This window comes from Paralichthys olivaceus, chromosome 17 (genome assembly GCF_024713975.1).
Source record: "Paralichthys olivaceus isolate ysfri-2021 chromosome 17, ASM2471397v2, whole genome shotgun sequence".
NCBI classification, from domain to species: Eukaryota; Metazoa; Chordata; class Actinopteri; order Pleuronectiformes; family Paralichthyidae; genus Paralichthys; species Paralichthys olivaceus.
The window spans coordinates 20,244,199-20,261,385 of record NC_091109.1 but is presented as its reverse complement, the minus strand read 5'-3'; the positions used below and the strand labels follow the sequence as shown (position 1 = coordinate 20,261,385).

At 43.3% G+C, this 17,187-nt stretch overlaps 1 protein-coding gene across 6 annotated transcripts in view; it reads left to right on the top strand.

Annotated features, from left to right (window-relative positions):
* Positions 1-17,187, top strand: part of dpp6a (dipeptidyl-peptidase 6a) — a 158,629-nt gene that overhangs the window by 134,495 nt on the left and 6,947 nt on the right. For all 6 annotated transcript variants that reach the window (XM_020103215.2, XM_020103218.2, XM_020103217.2 and 3 more), the window contains 12 exons: positions 779-831; positions 1,933-2,014; positions 5,622-5,742; positions 12,364-12,518; positions 12,672-12,769; positions 13,635-13,758; positions 13,841-13,879; positions 14,034-14,141; positions 14,437-14,528; positions 15,552-15,599; positions 15,722-15,840; positions 16,942-17,013. In XM_020103215.2, coding sequence (XP_019958774.1) covers positions 779-831; positions 1,933-2,014; positions 5,622-5,742; positions 12,364-12,518; positions 12,672-12,769; positions 13,635-13,758; positions 13,841-13,879; positions 14,034-14,141; positions 14,437-14,528; positions 15,552-15,599; positions 15,722-15,840; positions 16,942-17,013 — 1,111 coding nt within the window. The remainder of the gene's footprint in view (positions 1-778; positions 832-1,932; positions 2,015-5,621; positions 5,743-12,363; positions 12,519-12,671; positions 12,770-13,634; positions 13,759-13,840; positions 13,880-14,033; positions 14,142-14,436; positions 14,529-15,551; positions 15,600-15,721; positions 15,841-16,941; positions 17,014-17,187) is intronic.

Genomic DNA, 17,187 nt, shown 5'->3' with positions numbered 1-17,187 from the left:
ATTATTTAAAATCAAATTGAAATACTAGGGATCATTCGATCATTTGTTTTATTAAAAATCCTGAGTTAAGGTTTATTAGTTAAATCCCAGCTTCAGATTTAATAGAAACGAGCCAATTATGCAGATTTTTATACAAATTAAAACATTTACAATCTGCTTCACCTCTAACTACAGATTCATCACAGAGCAGCGACACATACCAGACAAAATGAGATGTATTATTTTATTCCCTACACCCAGACATGGCTTGCGTAACTTGTCACGCCGATTGGACGTGAATGCCAGAAGCTAGCGTGACGTTCGGTCTTGTCGTTAACTGGTGTTTCATGCTAACGTTAGCGGGGCTCTCCGTTCTTCGCTGCTCGAAGAAGTTTGGAACGCACCGGATGTAGAAACATTGCACCGCCCCTCTCGCCGCATCTGTTACACACGACATCTATTGCTTTTCTGTTTGTTCTGGGAGACAGATCCCTCACTTGCGGCTCATTCTGAGGTTTCTCCATTTAATTTCCATGTTAAATGTTTTTTGTGGGTAGTTTTGAACTTGTTGAGCCTGAAGTCACACACACATTCAACCGGTGCTTCTATATGCAGCACGTCATTCCTACATCCATGTCTTGTCCAAAGACACTTGGACTGGTGGAGCCAGGGATCAAACCACTGACCTTTTACAGTTCTCCCGAGCCGTGGCCGCCCAGGGCGCTGCCTTAGAATATTATATGTCAGTGTGTTGTGCATTGTTATTTTCCCCTGATGTGATTCCTCTCTGCACTTCCAGGTGTACCAGTTTTCCTACACAGCGTTCTACATCATCTGCAGTTTGGAGACTCCGTAAGTAGACGACAGGGACATTTACACTCTGCCTCATTATCTCACTTGACCTCAGTCCCACCTGTCGTCAGTCCCGCCTCCCACAAAGCACCGAGGGCTGGTATAAAGTAAACTATGACCTGGCAGCAAGAAACGCCACAACATCTTCTGATCCTTCATCTTCTTACACATCTGTCCTCTCAGATAAAATTATAATGAGACGCTTTCAGATGCATATACACGATCAGATGCCAAACGAGCTTATTAGAGCGGAGGCCCAGCAGACAGACATGTTTTAACTACAAGTCTTCTTCTAACGTCAGTCCCCTGTCTGTCAGCGCCGTGTAGTTAAAATGTCAAGAGAGAGGAAGAGCCATTAGTGAAACACGACAAGTTTCCACTCTCAGCTGCATTTTACGTCCGCACCGCTCCGCTTAACGACGCAAGGACACGAGCAAACAATGAAGTCAAGCGCAAATAAAAACAGCACAATTGTCAAGACAAACAATGAGCTCATCAAATGCAGAAGATTAAAAAGTTAAAATGACGGGAAGACGGAAAGGTAAACTAAAAGAAATGTATTATGCATGCATGAAAGCTATGAGTGTTTTTAGAGGGGATCTGATGTTTCCTGTCTTATCTCAGTTTACACAAGAATTTTCACTATCACACATCAAACATCGCATTTGATTAAATCTATAGAACCGGGTGATGCTCATTTTGTTCTTTAAGTAGCCACCTCGCTTGTTTTTCTGGCCACACCAGGTCAGGGTACCACAGCACTGTCAGCAGCTCACCTGCTCAAATCTATTTGCGTGCTGCCACCCAGTGGTTACAAGCCAAGCCTCCCTCCACAAGCTGATGACCTCGTTCATCCTCAGCTCCAGGCAGACACAGAGGCAGTGGCACCTCTAATTCTGCAGCCTGCACTGCACAGCACTTTTCCCAATGAGTCGAGGTGACACTCTTACAGAGTGTCGGTATTTATAGACACACTTAAACCTTTGTTCTCAGATGCTCCACGCTTGTTCTCCTGCCGCTGCAGTGCTTGCGGCGTACGACCACCGACGTGTTTGTGTCTGCTATCTGATATCGTTGTTTCCCCTCGTCTGTTCACTCCAGGGAGACGTGGAACTTGAACCCTCCGGAGGTGCGAAATGCTCAGCTGCAGTACGCGGGCTGGGGGCCCCAGGGTCAGCAACTGGTAAGAACTGCAATTCCCTCAAAGTCACTGCCTCATCTCCTTTATGCTGAGGAATCATCTGTCACACGTCTCAATTTCAATGCAATGAAAACTTTGAAAGTCTCTGATGCGAAGCCACTTTGCAGCTGATAAAAAAAAACACTCTGCACGATTAGTTTCCTGCCACCAAAGACTAGTTGTCTCGAGATTTCCTTCATTTAAACTCTGATAAAACTGAAATAACTTGAATTGGGCCTGATAACAAAGAATCTTGTTATAATGTCTTATACTTAACTTCAGTCAAGCTTCTCTAAATCAATTACAGTTGGTTCAAAATGCAGCTGCCAGACCATTAACTCGAAGTAGCCGCTCCTCCCACATTACCCCTGTTCTTACATCGCTCCACTGGCTTCCTGGCACTGACCTTGCCCCCCCCCCAATTACGTTTCTGTTCTCTTCGTTTCTTATCCCTATTCTCACCCACTGAGATCCTAAAAACTCTCTGCTCCATCCGTAAAACTAAAGCGGATCGTTGCCTTTGATTTTTTGGTCCCTCACTCTGGAGTCATCTTTCCTGATCCCTATGCCGAGATGTCTGTACCCGTGTTTATGAAGCAGACAGACATAATTAATTTGTACTATTTGTCTCCATGTGATTTAATTTTCCTCTGGAACAACTCCTGCGAGAAAAATTGTTAGCTTTTTTGCTAAAACCCGTCGGCCACACTTGTCATGTGCTGCCGGGCAGGTAGCGTAGCAGCTGGGAGTGACATTGATGAGAGAAGTGAGAGTTAAACCAGAGCAGTAAAGTTGCTGGCGGTAAAATCAAAACAATAAACTGAAAGATGCTAAAATGCACCGGCGCTTAAGGGAGCAACAAAAATCTCTATTGGTTTGACTCCAAGTGCAAGAAGTAGTTTGATCCATCGCTATCATGAAAAAGGGGATTGGAGAAGATTTAAGGTTTATTGTTTCGTTTGTGTTTCCAGTTATGTTCAGATGGATATGTCAGTTTTTATACAGATGCCTTTTCACCCAGGACGTTTTGTCCTTCGAGACCTGGCTTAAAAAAATGCTGCTACTTCCTGGAAGAGACGCTCAAGCCCTCGATATCTCACAACTAATGGTACATTCAGGTTCTCTTTGTAGAACCAGAAACACACAAACAGAAAAGTGACAACAAGGATCCAAGTTAAGGATAAATACTTTAAAATAACTAACAAGAACAAATTGTCAAGTTTATACCTGATTTCCATTAATATTCTCCTCCAGTTGCTTTCTTTTTTTTACTGTTCCACTTCATGTAAAAGATCGACTAGAAATTGATGAACCTGACAAACACTTGACTTTACGAGCTGACCAGGATTACTCGAATGCCCCAATGCATTTACCAACCGACCGCGGCACAATGGATTATGGGATTGTTTTATGGTAAGTTTTGACCTCAGACAAAATTCAGCCGGAACAAGGGAGCTCTCACTCGCAGCCCGACCCTGAGTTAATCTTTATTTTATCCCAGTCTTGGGGTTTGGAATAGGTTTGTGTAAACCCTGTTGTCCCCCGGGCTGTGAAGCCTCCTAATGATTCGCTGAGATTTTCCAGCAAACAAAATTCAAATCAAACGCTGTTGTTTTGAATCACAAGAAGCAACCGTCGTTCACGAGATGAGTCATCCGCCGTCTCATCATCGCAGCCGAACTTGTCGGAGCATTAATGAGCTTCACTCTGTTGGTTAGCGGGGCCGACAGACAGACTGTAAGTGATTACATCCTGCAGCACAATGCTATTAATTACCTGTTATCTCATCAGCGGATTAATTAACGCAGAAGCTGGATTGATATAGCCTCAAGTTTCCCACCGTTCGTCATGAAGTGGTTTCACTTGGAGCAGAGCAGGCGGGTGATGTTAGCGTGAAACTTTGCAGCAGCTGGTTTCCCCCCCCTGAAGATTCAGACGTCCTCTGTCGGAGCGGCGAAGGTCGAAGTGAGAGATGTCCGTCAGATAAAATGAGCTCACGCAGCCATGCACCTTCACAATCAGACATCTATGCAGGAACATGTCCAGCTGTCTCCCTGTTCCCAAATCCCTGATGCACATATTTACACTGACATGTGCAGCTGTCCTGCAACAATAAGTCATTTGTTCTGCATGTTTTTACATTTTTTAGATCCTCCAGTGAGTAGAAGTTTATTTCACTCTCCCTGTAGGCGTACATCAGAGACACCATGTGTGTGTGAGGAAGACGGAGAGAGAAAGAGACTGTGTCTAAATCACTAAGGAGTAAACGGTGTGGGTCAAAACTGTGGGAGAATTGGCTTTGTAGCGACATTTCATGGAGGCTAAAGTTGGTTAAAAGAGGCTTTTAACTTTTATTACTAAGAACTTAAGAAATATAGACGTATCCCTCTGGTAAGTTATCCTAGTCAACATGTCTACACACCCCATAATTCATCTGAAGACCTCCCCTGCGTGACCTAAACTTTATTCATGCAGCACCTTTCTTTTTAAAAGCTTTAATAACAGAAAAATGGAGAGAACACAAATTAAAAGGAGAGACTCTGCACTCTGCTTTAAATATCAGTTTGCTCGCATCAACTTTTCTGAGGAGAAATGTGGATCTTACACCGTCCTGCTGAGAACAGGGCCAGGTATTCTCTCCGTGATGTGGCCTAGATTAGCTTCTATACCGAGACGCCATCTGCACTGATGTGACCCCAAACCACACAGCCACCTTCTCCTCACTGAGACAGATATGGTGTTAGCTTTAGAGGAGACATTTGGCTATATGTACGAAATGATACTGTTTATTGAAGGACGTGTTGTAGTCTGCAGGATCGAGAAAAAACTCGACATGTGGCAACAAAGAAGAATTTCAGTTTTGTATTTCCTGCTCTTTCTATCATTTAGACCTTTTTTATTTAATCTTTCACAAACTGATACCACACTTCAAGCTCGAGGCCAAGACTTTCCACAATCCTTGAGATCCTGAGTGAGCTGTAATAGCCTGAGATTGATTTGAGCATGGCATTACATCTGCAACATTTTAAAATTCCAGCCCCAAGAGCCGCCCTGCCCCAGCGCGCTCACCGTGGCTGCTGCTGATCTATTATTCTGTTGAGTTGACCTTCAGTTATCCTGAAAGCCCTGCAGGGCCTGTGGCGGAGAGCGTCAAAGTCAGAACGCGGTCCCCAAAGCTTTGCCATCTTATCGGAATTTGAAACCATTTATTTATTTTTTTCCTCCCCTTTGTGCTTTTGTCAAAAATGTTGGTTTGCCTTGGATCAAGAGGCGCCATCGCAGACGTGTGCACTGATCTCTCGTGAGCGACAGGTGGAAGAGCGTCATGGCGATGTGCGTTTCGACCCCGAGGTTGATGTCGCCTGTGATAGCGTGATTTCTGCCTCACTCAGACATGTGTCAGTGTGGAAACCAGATTGTTCTGGGAATGTTGTTATTCACTGTGGTTCAATTAAGATCATCATCCTCAGAGCTGGAAAGGATTCAATGTTCTTGCACAAGGGCACTAAAGCAGAACAGAAACTAAACCTTCATCCTTTGAAGACAGTTAATCTCATATGTTGTGAATCATAATCTGGATTCAAGATGATCTCCTGTCGGTTCCTTGTAGATCTTCATTTTTGAGAACAACATCTACTACCGCTCGACAGTGGAGAGCCGCTCCATTCGTCTGGTGTCCACCGGGAAGGAGGGCGTCATCTTCAACGGGCTCAGCGATTGGCTCTATGAAGGTAAGGCAGAAAAAAAACAAAACAGCGCAGTTAAAGTAGTTAAAGGTCGAAATCACAAACAAACACACCTATCTCACTTACCAGTTGTGGTGTTAAGCCCCTTTTTTTAAATGTGCCTCTGAAACTGCGCCTGAATGGATTTTTGTTTGTACAGCTCAAAGCAGAGAACATTTTAAAATAGAAAAAAGAAAAATAGCAGCGTGTCTTTGAAGAAACAGCTCGCTCTGGATCATCCACAGCCCAAACAGCAGCCTCACTCCAGACAAAAGCTTCAGCGCATAATGACGAGCGGCTCAAAGCTCGGATCGTACTAATATTAATTTCCTTATCCTCTCTGATATTTGTGATGTTTCTTATTCAGTGTCGGAGAGTTGAGTTTCATAAGCACTCAAATCAAATTTACACTATTTTTCTCCAGGGTCAAATTGTAGCTGCAGTACTTTAAAATACTGCAATCCCACTGGATGCATGTTGCAGAGGTTTGTGTATTCGGGTTCATTTAATTGAACTTTAGATTCACAATCTGGGTTTAAATCAGTAAAGCACTTGCCGCAGTCCAAGAAAACCCAGCCTCTCTCTCTCCATTGGAAATAATGGCTCCACTCTGAAGCTGCAATTTTGGTATAAACACCAGGTAAACCGCTCTGCAAGCAGTTTTTTCATTTTGACTGTTGCAGAAAGTAGCTGCAACTTGTTCCTGATCGGCCTGAATATTGTCTGAAAAGACTTTAAAGTCCGTGACAAACTTTGAGTTTTTATAACAGCAGAAGTCCTGGAAGCAGATGTGTTAAAATCCAGGGAAATAAAACTCTCTGACTATCTCAGAGACACTTAAATCAAGAAGATCGATCTATAGAATCTGTCCTTCCTCTGTCCCTCATCACTTTAATCTAAATACTCTTCAGGAGCACATGTTTTGAGGAGTCATGACAGACACAGTCCCCAGCGTCTGCAGCCATGTTAGTAATGTTGGCGCGTTGATTTCCCGCTGGTAAAATTAAAAATGTGGAGTCTGTCAACTCTCCTCTGCTCTACACAGCCCCCAAAAACAAATGAATGTTCTACATGGCTTGATTTGCATTAATTCAGCGGAGCAGCGTGTTGTGTACCCTCGGATACAGATGTCGTGTTGCTCTCCGAGCGTCGGCGCCACCGATCAAAGCTCACCTGACGGGAGGGGTGCTGTGTTAGCATTCAGCCAATGAATTTATATCCACAGCGCCGGGTTGTGCAGCCTCTGCTCCAGTTTTAAAAACAGAGCGAGAGGGAGATGATGGAGACTCAGCGATGAAGAGATAGAAGGAAAGGAGGGAGCCTATGATATAGAACAAGCCGTTAATCCTCCACCAACGCCATAAAACAACGCATAACTGTTTGATAATGGGAACGGCTGCCACCCGGAAGACTCAGTGGATATCTGAGGTCACCGGTGCACCGGGACCAGAGCCGTGCATCCTCCGCAGGACCCGTCCCTGCTTTCATTCCACGTGGTCGACCCACGGCTCCTTTTGATCTCTGCATTAGCCGGGCTGACACATCCATCCTTCAAGAGCGGCACCCGTTCTCAGCCATTCAAACATTAATCAGCACGATATCGCAGCGTCTGAACCCCCCCCGGCTCATATTTATGGGCTGCTGAAGGCCTCGTAATTTACACTCATCATTTATCGAGCAGATAAATCTCTCAGCGGGTGATAAAACACAGAATCAGCTTCATAATGTTGAGATGAAAAATGAATCATAGAACAACAGAATGTGTTTATTTCTAAACTTATATTACTCGGATAGTGAGATTATTTCACATTGGAGGCACATTTTAAAGATATTAACCCTCGTGGAGCGCTGACTTGACACTTTAGATGTTTATTACTTGATGTTCTATTAGTTTTAGAAACATATTTTAACATTAACAACCCACATTTATATCTTCAACTAGTATGTTTGTGGTATTTTGGGTAAAATAATGGTTATTTTCCATATCTGATGTGATGTTTTTTGTGTCTTGTATGTTGGTGTACTACGTCAAGGTGAATGTAATGTTAACCAGAAACCAAACAATGGTATGGAAAACATTTTTTATCTGTTATATAAAGAAGAATTCATCACAATGCCTGTTGTGGTTTACACTGAATCCTTCTGTACCTTCATGAAGGTTGTAGTGTTCAGATTGTTCCCTTGTGCACAAACCAAGGTCAATAAAAGCTGTTTTTCCCACTTTGGTTTTGAAAGAACTTGGCTGACCTGCACGTCGCCATGATCTTGACCTCACCCACCAACCTAGAGATGAACCGCATCGCCGGCTGGGAGCCAGACCTTACAGTTCAGGATCATGTGAGGGTTCCTCAATGACGCTCCTGGAGCTGAGCTGAAAACCAGAAGAGTTGAGGGTGTTGTTCTGGAGCAGCAGGTTAACGCTCAGGGTTTTGAAATGAGACGTTTAATACTTCCGCGTCAAATATCGTTCATTCAACCTTTTTACTGAATTCCCAGGAATTAATTCATGAATCTTAATGGAAATAATCTCATTTAGGGGACTGGTATCTGTGTGTGTGTGCAACATGTCGCAGCTTGATTGGTTTTATTCACTATTGATGATGCATCACGGTAGAAATAATGTGTCGTTAAGCCTCTAAATAGATTTGGCGCCGGCCTGGTAGTGACGCCAGCAGCTGCAGGGGAGCTTAGAAGCTGTGCGAGATTGTGTAATATTTATTCATTCATCAGTGAGACTGCAGGGCAGACGATTTTCCCTGTTAATGACTCAGACTCTGCTCCGGCCAAGGTCAAGCTCAGGCTCAGACTGCCGGCGAGGAGAAATTAGGTCCTAAGCTCTGCATGTCGCAGCGCTGCAGATTTGACGCTGAGGGGTGAGAGGTTGGCAAATAATCCCCCGGGTTTGAATATCCTCTGGTTTACATCTCTGTCTTAATCCCCGTTTGTGTGTGTTTGTCTGCATGCAGGGGAGACAGGGGAGGGAGAGATGGGAGAAAAGAGAAAAATTAAAAGCTAAATTAAAAAAGAGGAGATGAAGCCAAGAGCCCCGTCGGCTGTGTGTAATAGTCCAGAACGCCTCAGGAGAGTCTCGAGTGTTCTGTCATCTGTCGGCTGTCTGATTATCGAGGCTGCAGAGATACCGACACATCCTGCAGTGTGACGCAGCCGCAGGAAACAGCTGTTTATTGGGCTCTGGTGCAGCGAGATAAAAACCCGGCGTGGCTTTGATTTGAGTCATGTTTGCCCCATAGATGTTTGGCTAAATGACTTCTTGTATCGAGAGGCTTGTTTGTAGGTTTGTTTCTGTTTATCGCTGTGTTTGTGTCAGAGGCTGCAGGGCACGGAACAACCACGGAAAAAACACTGGTGCACCAGGAAAGGAAAGATTAATCCAGGGAGTAAAACTGTTGGTTTTTAGATCAGTGTGAAACTGAGACACACGGTTGCAAATGGAACTTTTTCTCAGACAGTTTTGAAGGTTTGGTATCAGTTTCTTTGATTCTGTCACTGTAGGATCCTCCTGAAGATGTTTTAGAAGCGATTTAATAAAACTGAATGTGCATAGACAGTTTTAATTTAAAGCTACACCCTAACAACCCTTGGAAATCATGCAGCAGAAACACTAAAGTAACAGGTCTATGAAGCTGAAAGCAGCTTAAGAAATCCTGTTTGAAATTCTTCAAACAAAGAAATGTCACATGCAAAAGTTGAGTGTTGCTGAAGCAGCAGATTCCTGTGATATCCTGACATTTAGTTTGTGGTGATGTTGAAGCTGCAGAAATCCTGGATCCTGCATTTCCCATAATGCATTAGAGCCTCACTATTTCTTCCACAGTCAGGACAAGATAACCCTCCACAGCACCAGACATTAAACGGCTGTTTCAGAAGCTTTTCATGAGCTTCACGTGTAAAATTATTGTAAAAATACACAAATGTCCCTTTTTTCTTTTTAGAAACTTCGTCAGTAGAACTCCTGCTGTAGCTGAATCCTTCCCTGAACTTTGTGTGTTTTTATCTTCTGCTTAATCCAGACCTGCAAAAACAACTCATCCTAATCACATTTTCTTCCTGCGTCATCCAGCGATGATTTTTCTCTGCACTGAGGCACAAATTGCTGATGAGGCTTAGTAGACGCTGAGTAAAATCTCACCACGCTCGCTCAGTTATCACCGGCCCTGTCACCTCCGTCAGCGCGTTGGTAACTGAGCTGTATTTATAGTAACAGCTTTTTTTTTTTTTCTGTTTTGCATTTTGGATGGAAAACAAGATCATCATCTTTTCATCTGACCGGCCTGCTTGTCAGCTTGTGGGGGGGGGAGGGGGGTGTGTCCCCGCTGTCAAATGAACACTAAGAATTACAACAAAAGCTGCGTCCCTCGCTGCTTCATGCATCGAGCCTGTGACACTGCTGCCCCCTGTTGGAAACATGCACTCACTTTTTTCCACTCAGTCAATTCAGATTCCCAACGTAAATTTGTGAATTCCTGCTAATAGCAAAGTATGAGCCGAAAGCCGCCTGGGAAGTTTGATATTCTTTTCTCTTCCTCATTAGCTCGAGCTGTTTACCTGAAGCTGTCACCTTGTGCTCATTATTTCCCATCGGCCTCTTGACTCCTGGTATCTCATGCATTAATAATATCCTCCACTCAGTGAATAATGTAGTCTGCGCAGTGGGACCGAGGATGAGGAGGGAGGAGATGAGCCTCAGACAGCTCACCTTGGCCGTCGTCACCATGAGACGCCACCTCATTACTTAAGAGAAAGAAGATGAGCTCATCAAAAGTGGTTCATTTTCACTCCCTTCTCTTTTGTCTCTTCGTTTTCTTTTGTTCACATCTAAGGACGCTTCGAGAAACTTAACGACTCTCTCCTTGACAAGTCAAGGTGACTGGGCGTCCCCAGCCGAGCGAATCCGACAGCCCGGCGGTTCCACTCCACATGGAAAGCTTTTTAAGGTGCCGGGCTCTCGGAGTTAGGAGGCGCCGGTGGAGCTGTCCATGCGGGAAATGGTTTTTTTATTTTTATTTTTTTTCATCATTGCTAATGCCGGGCTGTGCTTCTCTGTTCATCACCAGGCAGTGAGATCCATTCAGTCCCCGCTGAGCTCTGTCAGCAGGGTGCAGGTGACCAACCACAGGCCAGGAGAGCAAAGACTGACCCGACTAAATGCTGCCATTAGCTGTATTTCTCCCGAAGCCACGAGCATAAAGATGTCTGCAGTTATAAATACTTTAACAGAGTCCGGCAGAAGTGCATTAGAGAACAAATATACATAAGTGCTGCGGGTGATTGTCAAATGATGCTGCATATCAAGTCATTCCACCAAGCATGCACAGTTAATGAAAATGCTAATTGGTGGTTGATGTCTGTTAATTCCCCAAAGCCAGCAGCACCCAGTCCTGCAGATAAACAGCATTAATGAAATTTTAATTGCAAAAGTTGATATAAACGTAGCTCGTGGCGGATTCGAACAGGAAGTCGGGCGATTTCGACGCCGTCTGCGTCGGCGCCGAAGACTTAATGATGAAGTAGAATCGTCGCTTTATGTTGTAACAAAGTTCCCTCGGAGAGATGTCGTTTGCATAATTTCTTAATGAGCCACTGTGTGTTGACAGAGTCGTGTGTGTGTGTTTGTGTGAGGTCCAGGTTGTGTTGTGTAAAAACCTGTTAACACAGTTGCATTTTGAGGACTTCAAGTCGAATCAAGTCCCCATCACGTAAATCATAAAACTTTAGGTGAGGACAAGTAGTCAAGTTAGTTTAAGGTGAGACAAGTGGTAACTATGGTTAAAGGTTAGAGTCAACAGGAAATCAATCTCAAGCTAATGTAATGTCCTCTGAAGACATTAAGACACAATTATTTGTGTGTGTGTGTTTGTGTGTCTGCTCATGGCCTCAATTTTTACTTTGTCCTGTAGAGTGGCTGCATAACTTTATCCACACGTGTCTCAAGGGAAAGAGTTTCTTGATGAAATCACACACACACACACACACACACACACACACACACACAAACTAAAGTTATCTTTCTAAGTGCGCTGTGCAGTCGCACCTGGTGGGGAATTGCTGTTCGGTCCATTTGTGGGAAATGTAGCCGGGGTCTATTTTGGTCGATGTGCGGCTGTTCTGAGATTAAAAGCTGCTGTGATTTATGACCCAAGCGTTGGCTGCGGAGTACGCTCCTGTGTTCAGGTTTAAAAAAAAAACAAAAAACAGAGTGAGTGAGAGAGTGCACACAGAAAACAGGTCAGACAAGAGGAAGCCGAGCGGATCACTTTTTCTTTTTCGCCACCTTGACCTGATTTTAGCAGATTTTTCGTCCTTTTAATTGACTTTAACTGTTGTTTCCTATTTTTACAACTCACAGACTTAAAGCAGTAAAATTACTGTGACAACATTTATGAAAGAAGAATTTATTGAGCTTCTGAATGTGCCACTAATGACACTGCACGTTTTAAACATTCTAAACCACACTTCCCCACATCACCGGCTCATTTCCAGCTCTGACAGGTAACGGCGGTGTCGTCCTGCTGGCCGGCAGCCACGTCGTTAATTTACGACGCTGCTGCGAGTTTTTTTTATTCCCTGTCCTTGTGATTGATGGTCATTTTTTTCTGACTGTTCCAGAGGAGATCCTGCGCTCCCATGTGGCCCATTGGTGGGCTCCAGATGGAGCCAGGTTAGCGTACGCCACAATCAACGACACCCTGGTGCCCAGGATGGAGCTGCCCATGTTCACGGGCACACCGTACCCGATGGGGAAAGAGTACCACTACCCTAAGGTTGGTATTTTAGCCTTTTGCATCACTGATACTTAATATTTCACACATTCTGAGTGCAAACGTGAGGAGTTGTGTGTTTTAGGAAACTGTAGTTTGGTTTGTTTGTGTTTTGTTGTTGTTCACGAAGCAGTTTGTTGCTCCTCTCTTCGTCAGGCTGGTGAAGAGAATCCAGTTATAACTCTGTACGTCGTGAACCTTAACGGACCTCTTCACACCATCGAGATGAGACGACCCGATGATCCCAGGATAGGGTGAGACGTCCAAAATGTCCACAAATCAAACCTTGAACCCAATGAGTCGGCGGCTGGAGGCATTACGTTTCTGTGTGTCAGTCCTTCTCACTCTTGTGAAGTGGATCTTTAAGGGAATTCCTTCAAATTTGGTACGAACTTTCTTTTTGCCTTGTGAACACAATATCTCTGGAACTCCCTGAGGGAATCCTTTCACATTTGGAACAAACTTTCCCTTGGACTCAAGGATGAACTGGTTTTATTTTGCTTTGACTGCAGGGCCATATTTCTAGTTCTTGTATGAGTCACACCAGCTGTTACACACACCTCCAATCTCGTATCATTGTCTGGACTCCAGTGTGTGTTTGTTGTTATTGAAAGAGGACATTTATCAACCTAAGGATTTTGGCATTTAAATGATTTGTGTGTTATTTTGTTTGTAGATTCAACTTAGGAACATATTTGAAAAAGAAATGTACATAAATTAACATCCAGGGTTCACATATGTTTTCTTGCTGCTGTAGATTCTGGAAATTCTATTTCTCCAGTGATAGATTTCACCTAATGTGGTTCCATGTTCAATTCCATTAAGTTTAATGTCCTCATTTGCTCTGGTCGTTTTTCTACCCATTTTATTATTCCTCCTTTGCTGTGGCTCATTATACGACTGTATGCTGCTCTAATATCTCAATTTCTCGGCCAGACATCATAAATTATTCATCTCTTTTTAAAATTCGATCATGATCTAAAATTAGTGAATGGAAAGAACATTTTGGAAAGAAATTCCGGTCGTAATCTAATTTTCGAATATTTTCATTAACCTACTAACATTGCTGAATCACAGACCTTGAAGTGTAAATACAGTAAACGTGTCTCTGTTTGTTAGTGAATACTATGTGACCATGGTGAAATGGGCCACCACCACCAAACTGGCCATCAACTGGCTGAACAGAGCCCAGAACATCTCCATACTCACACTGTGCGAGGCCACAACAGGAGTCTGCACCAAGGTACGACTGAGTCCAGTGAGCATGTTACGAGTGCTGCATGTTTTCATGCACCGAGTGAAAACTGTCCCGCTTTTATTTTCAGAAACACGAGGATGAAAGTGAAGGATGGCTGCACAGACAGGTGAGATATAGATATAGATATAGATACACTTATTTTTTAGGTTATTGTGTTAACCTTGTGTGGGTTTAACAGATTAAAGCCTTGTTCTGCACATAATTTTGAAAAATGACAATGTTGCTGGCTTTTGTAAAATGTAACTTGTTAATGTCTTCAGAATGAGAGGCCTCTGTTTTCCAAAGATGGTCTCAAGCTGTTCTTCACTCGAGCCATTCCTCAAGGAGGCAGGGGCAAGTTCTTCCACATCTCCATGTCCATCTCTCAGGTACACGGATGTTTATGTGGAGATTATAACTGACAAAGTGATAAAGCTCAAGTTTTCCACAAAAAAACCTGAGGTTCTTTTAAATTTGGTTGGTATTTTCTTGATAAATAATCTTTTTTGGTAGCTGGTGACTTTCAGCATGTTCATTTTCAAAACATTATTTACTCTCAATTTGAAAAAAACGTACTAATGTAAAAGTCTAAGTTATTTTATCATACAAACTATAACTATCTTAACATGTACTTGACGTTATGAACTAAACTTTGACTCTTTCTCTGTTTACTGTTCTTCAAAGCCCAACACCAGTACAGACACGCTGCAGTCCATCACCTCTGGAGACTGGGATGTCACCCAGGTCCTGGCCTACAGTGAGGAAAGCCAGCTGATGTGAGCACCCGCAAATATCTACCTCACTCGCAGCAAACTAAAGTCACATTAATGCAGCATAAATTAATTTATTGAACACTTATTAAGTCCTGTCAAGCCGCCGTTCTCGTGGAGTCTAGGCATGTGGAGGCGTAAAGAATTTATTCTCTCTGTAACCTTGGTTTGACACGATAATCATGTCAGCTGTGTCTGAAGTGATGAGGAACCATGACGTGACACATGAGGAAATAACTTTTATGTGCTGGCAAGAGCCGCACACGCAGCTGGAACACGAAACAAAGTGATGATTCAAATACTTTTTTTTTTTTTAATATTCCAAAACCTTTTTAAAACTGTTTTCGTCCTTCAGATATAAAACAGTAACACACCAGTTAGTGATAGTTGATGAGGAAGCTTGAAAATGAGAGAGCAGGCAATGGGAATTGATTTTCAGCACCATGGACAGAGAAAGAGAACGCATGTTTAAATGGCTTCTCTGTCTCTGTCCGTGGTTCTGAAACCCAGATCCCCTGGTGGTGATGCTGTTTATTGTCAATCTGTGAAGCCGTTACGGTCCTCGACGCGTTTACAGCCCTGATGCTACATTTTGAGAAGGCGCCCACTCTTATCGTCTATTGTGCCCGAGCCCCGTGTTCCTCCACCAGCTCATAGATTTACAAACAATAAACTGCTCTGAATGTGTTCGGTGTAAAAGCTCCCTCTGTCTCTGCTGCACCCGAGAGGAGTGTGACTCATCGCCGTCACTCCCAGATAATTTCACTCCCACGCTCAAGGCCAGGAGGCAACTGCGATCCGACTAACATGAGTGTATAGAAACACAGTCACTCTTTTGTTCCCAGTGTTGACTGAACTGTACCAACAAAAAAAAACCCTCGTCCCCACAGGGTTAGGATTTCACCTACTTCTTTTCTTTAAAGGATTCATTCCCCTTTTGTCCTCCATCATTGATTCATAAGGCTTCTGTCACTGTGCATGTTCTATTTAAATCTAATCTAATGTGTTTTTCTGTTTGCATGAACTCAGATACTTCTTGAGCACTGAGGACGGTCCAAAGCGAAGGCATCTGTACAGGTAACCGCTGCTCCTGTGGCATTTCTACCGATTGGTTTTGACAGTGAAAGCCGCTGACATTTTGCTTATATGGGTAAATTTAGAATTCTGCAAAACATTAGCTGTATTCTTTGTTTTCTTAGTGCCGACACTTTTGGTTCGTTCAACCGCCGCTGCCTGTCCTGCGCCCTGTCCGACAGCTGTGGCTACATTAGCGGCTCCTTCAGCCACAACATGAGCTATTTCCTTCTCAACTGCCAAGGTAGCTAACACCGCATGTCTCCTTTCTCTCTCTCTCTCTCTCTGCAACTCTCTGTTCATCCTAACGACTTTATGAAGGCAAGCGGGGCTGTAGTTTAACAGCACGGTGCAAAGTCTGCTTTTATTATGAGTTCAGCCAATGACGGAACATTCTGAGGGGGATTCATTAACATTTTAATGCTTTACTACACGATGACATTTTTATTGCTGTGCTATGATGTTATAGTTGATTTTCTTCAGCAACAAAGTCAAACTATATTTTATTACAACTAATACAGATTAGTATTAAACCTTTCTATTATTCTAATAATTCTTTCCACACACGCTAATAACACATGTTGGCCAAACGTGCCAAATTTAGCATCTCATTTTCAGAACATAACTCAGAAACCATTTCTTAAATTAAACTTGACGTGTTTAGAGTTAATAAAGTAGTACCTGTTAATGTTGGGTTTCATAAATTATATTGTATTATAACACTGGTTGGTGAAGGCATACAATCTAGTTTTCTGTGTTTTCAACAGTTTGACTTGGGTTGGCATTGAAAGTAGAACGGAACAATATCAAAATGTCATCGCTCTGTGTTCAAACTGACACAAAAATAGACCCGAGGTGTCAGAAGATTCCTGCTTCTGTGATCAGAGTCAGACTTGAAGCCTCAGAATGTAATCACTGATCAAACAATCACCTCTGAACCAAACTATGTGAACTCAGATCAGTACGGCCGTAATAAATCAATGAGGAATTCGTGTGATGAGGTTATAATATCATTACCACGAGAAGAGAGAGGAAGAAGAAAGCCTCCGTGTTTCTGCGGACCGTTCACAATTTGCTAAGTGCATCAGTCACTCCGTTCGCTGTCCCTCCTCGGGCCTCTTTGAGGCTTTAGAGGGACTTTGCTTGTGGCCTAGATGTGGACGAGCTTTTCCAGCTGATGCATTACATAAACCATGTAACCGACGAGTTGCCTTTGTCTGGCGGATAAGTCTCTGGCTCGTCTGACGCCAGTGAGCATTCAATGATAAATTTAGACAAAAAAAAAAACTTTCAAATTGAGCAGAATGAATCTTTTCCTGGTTTATGATGATGATTTTCTCCTCAGGCCCCGACATCCCGTTTGTGGCCATTTACGAGACGCAGAGAGACGCGGAAAGTGAGACGCAAGACAGAGAAAGTGAGTTTTTCCACCGACTGAATCACACATTTGCATTTTTAAGACTCAGAATGATTTTTAGAGACGTTACGAGTCCGTCTTGTTTTCATCTGCGTAGCAGCGACATTGGAAATGACCTTGTCCAACAGGGACGTGTTTCCACTGCAGTGACAACCTGTGCACTGAGTCATCGTT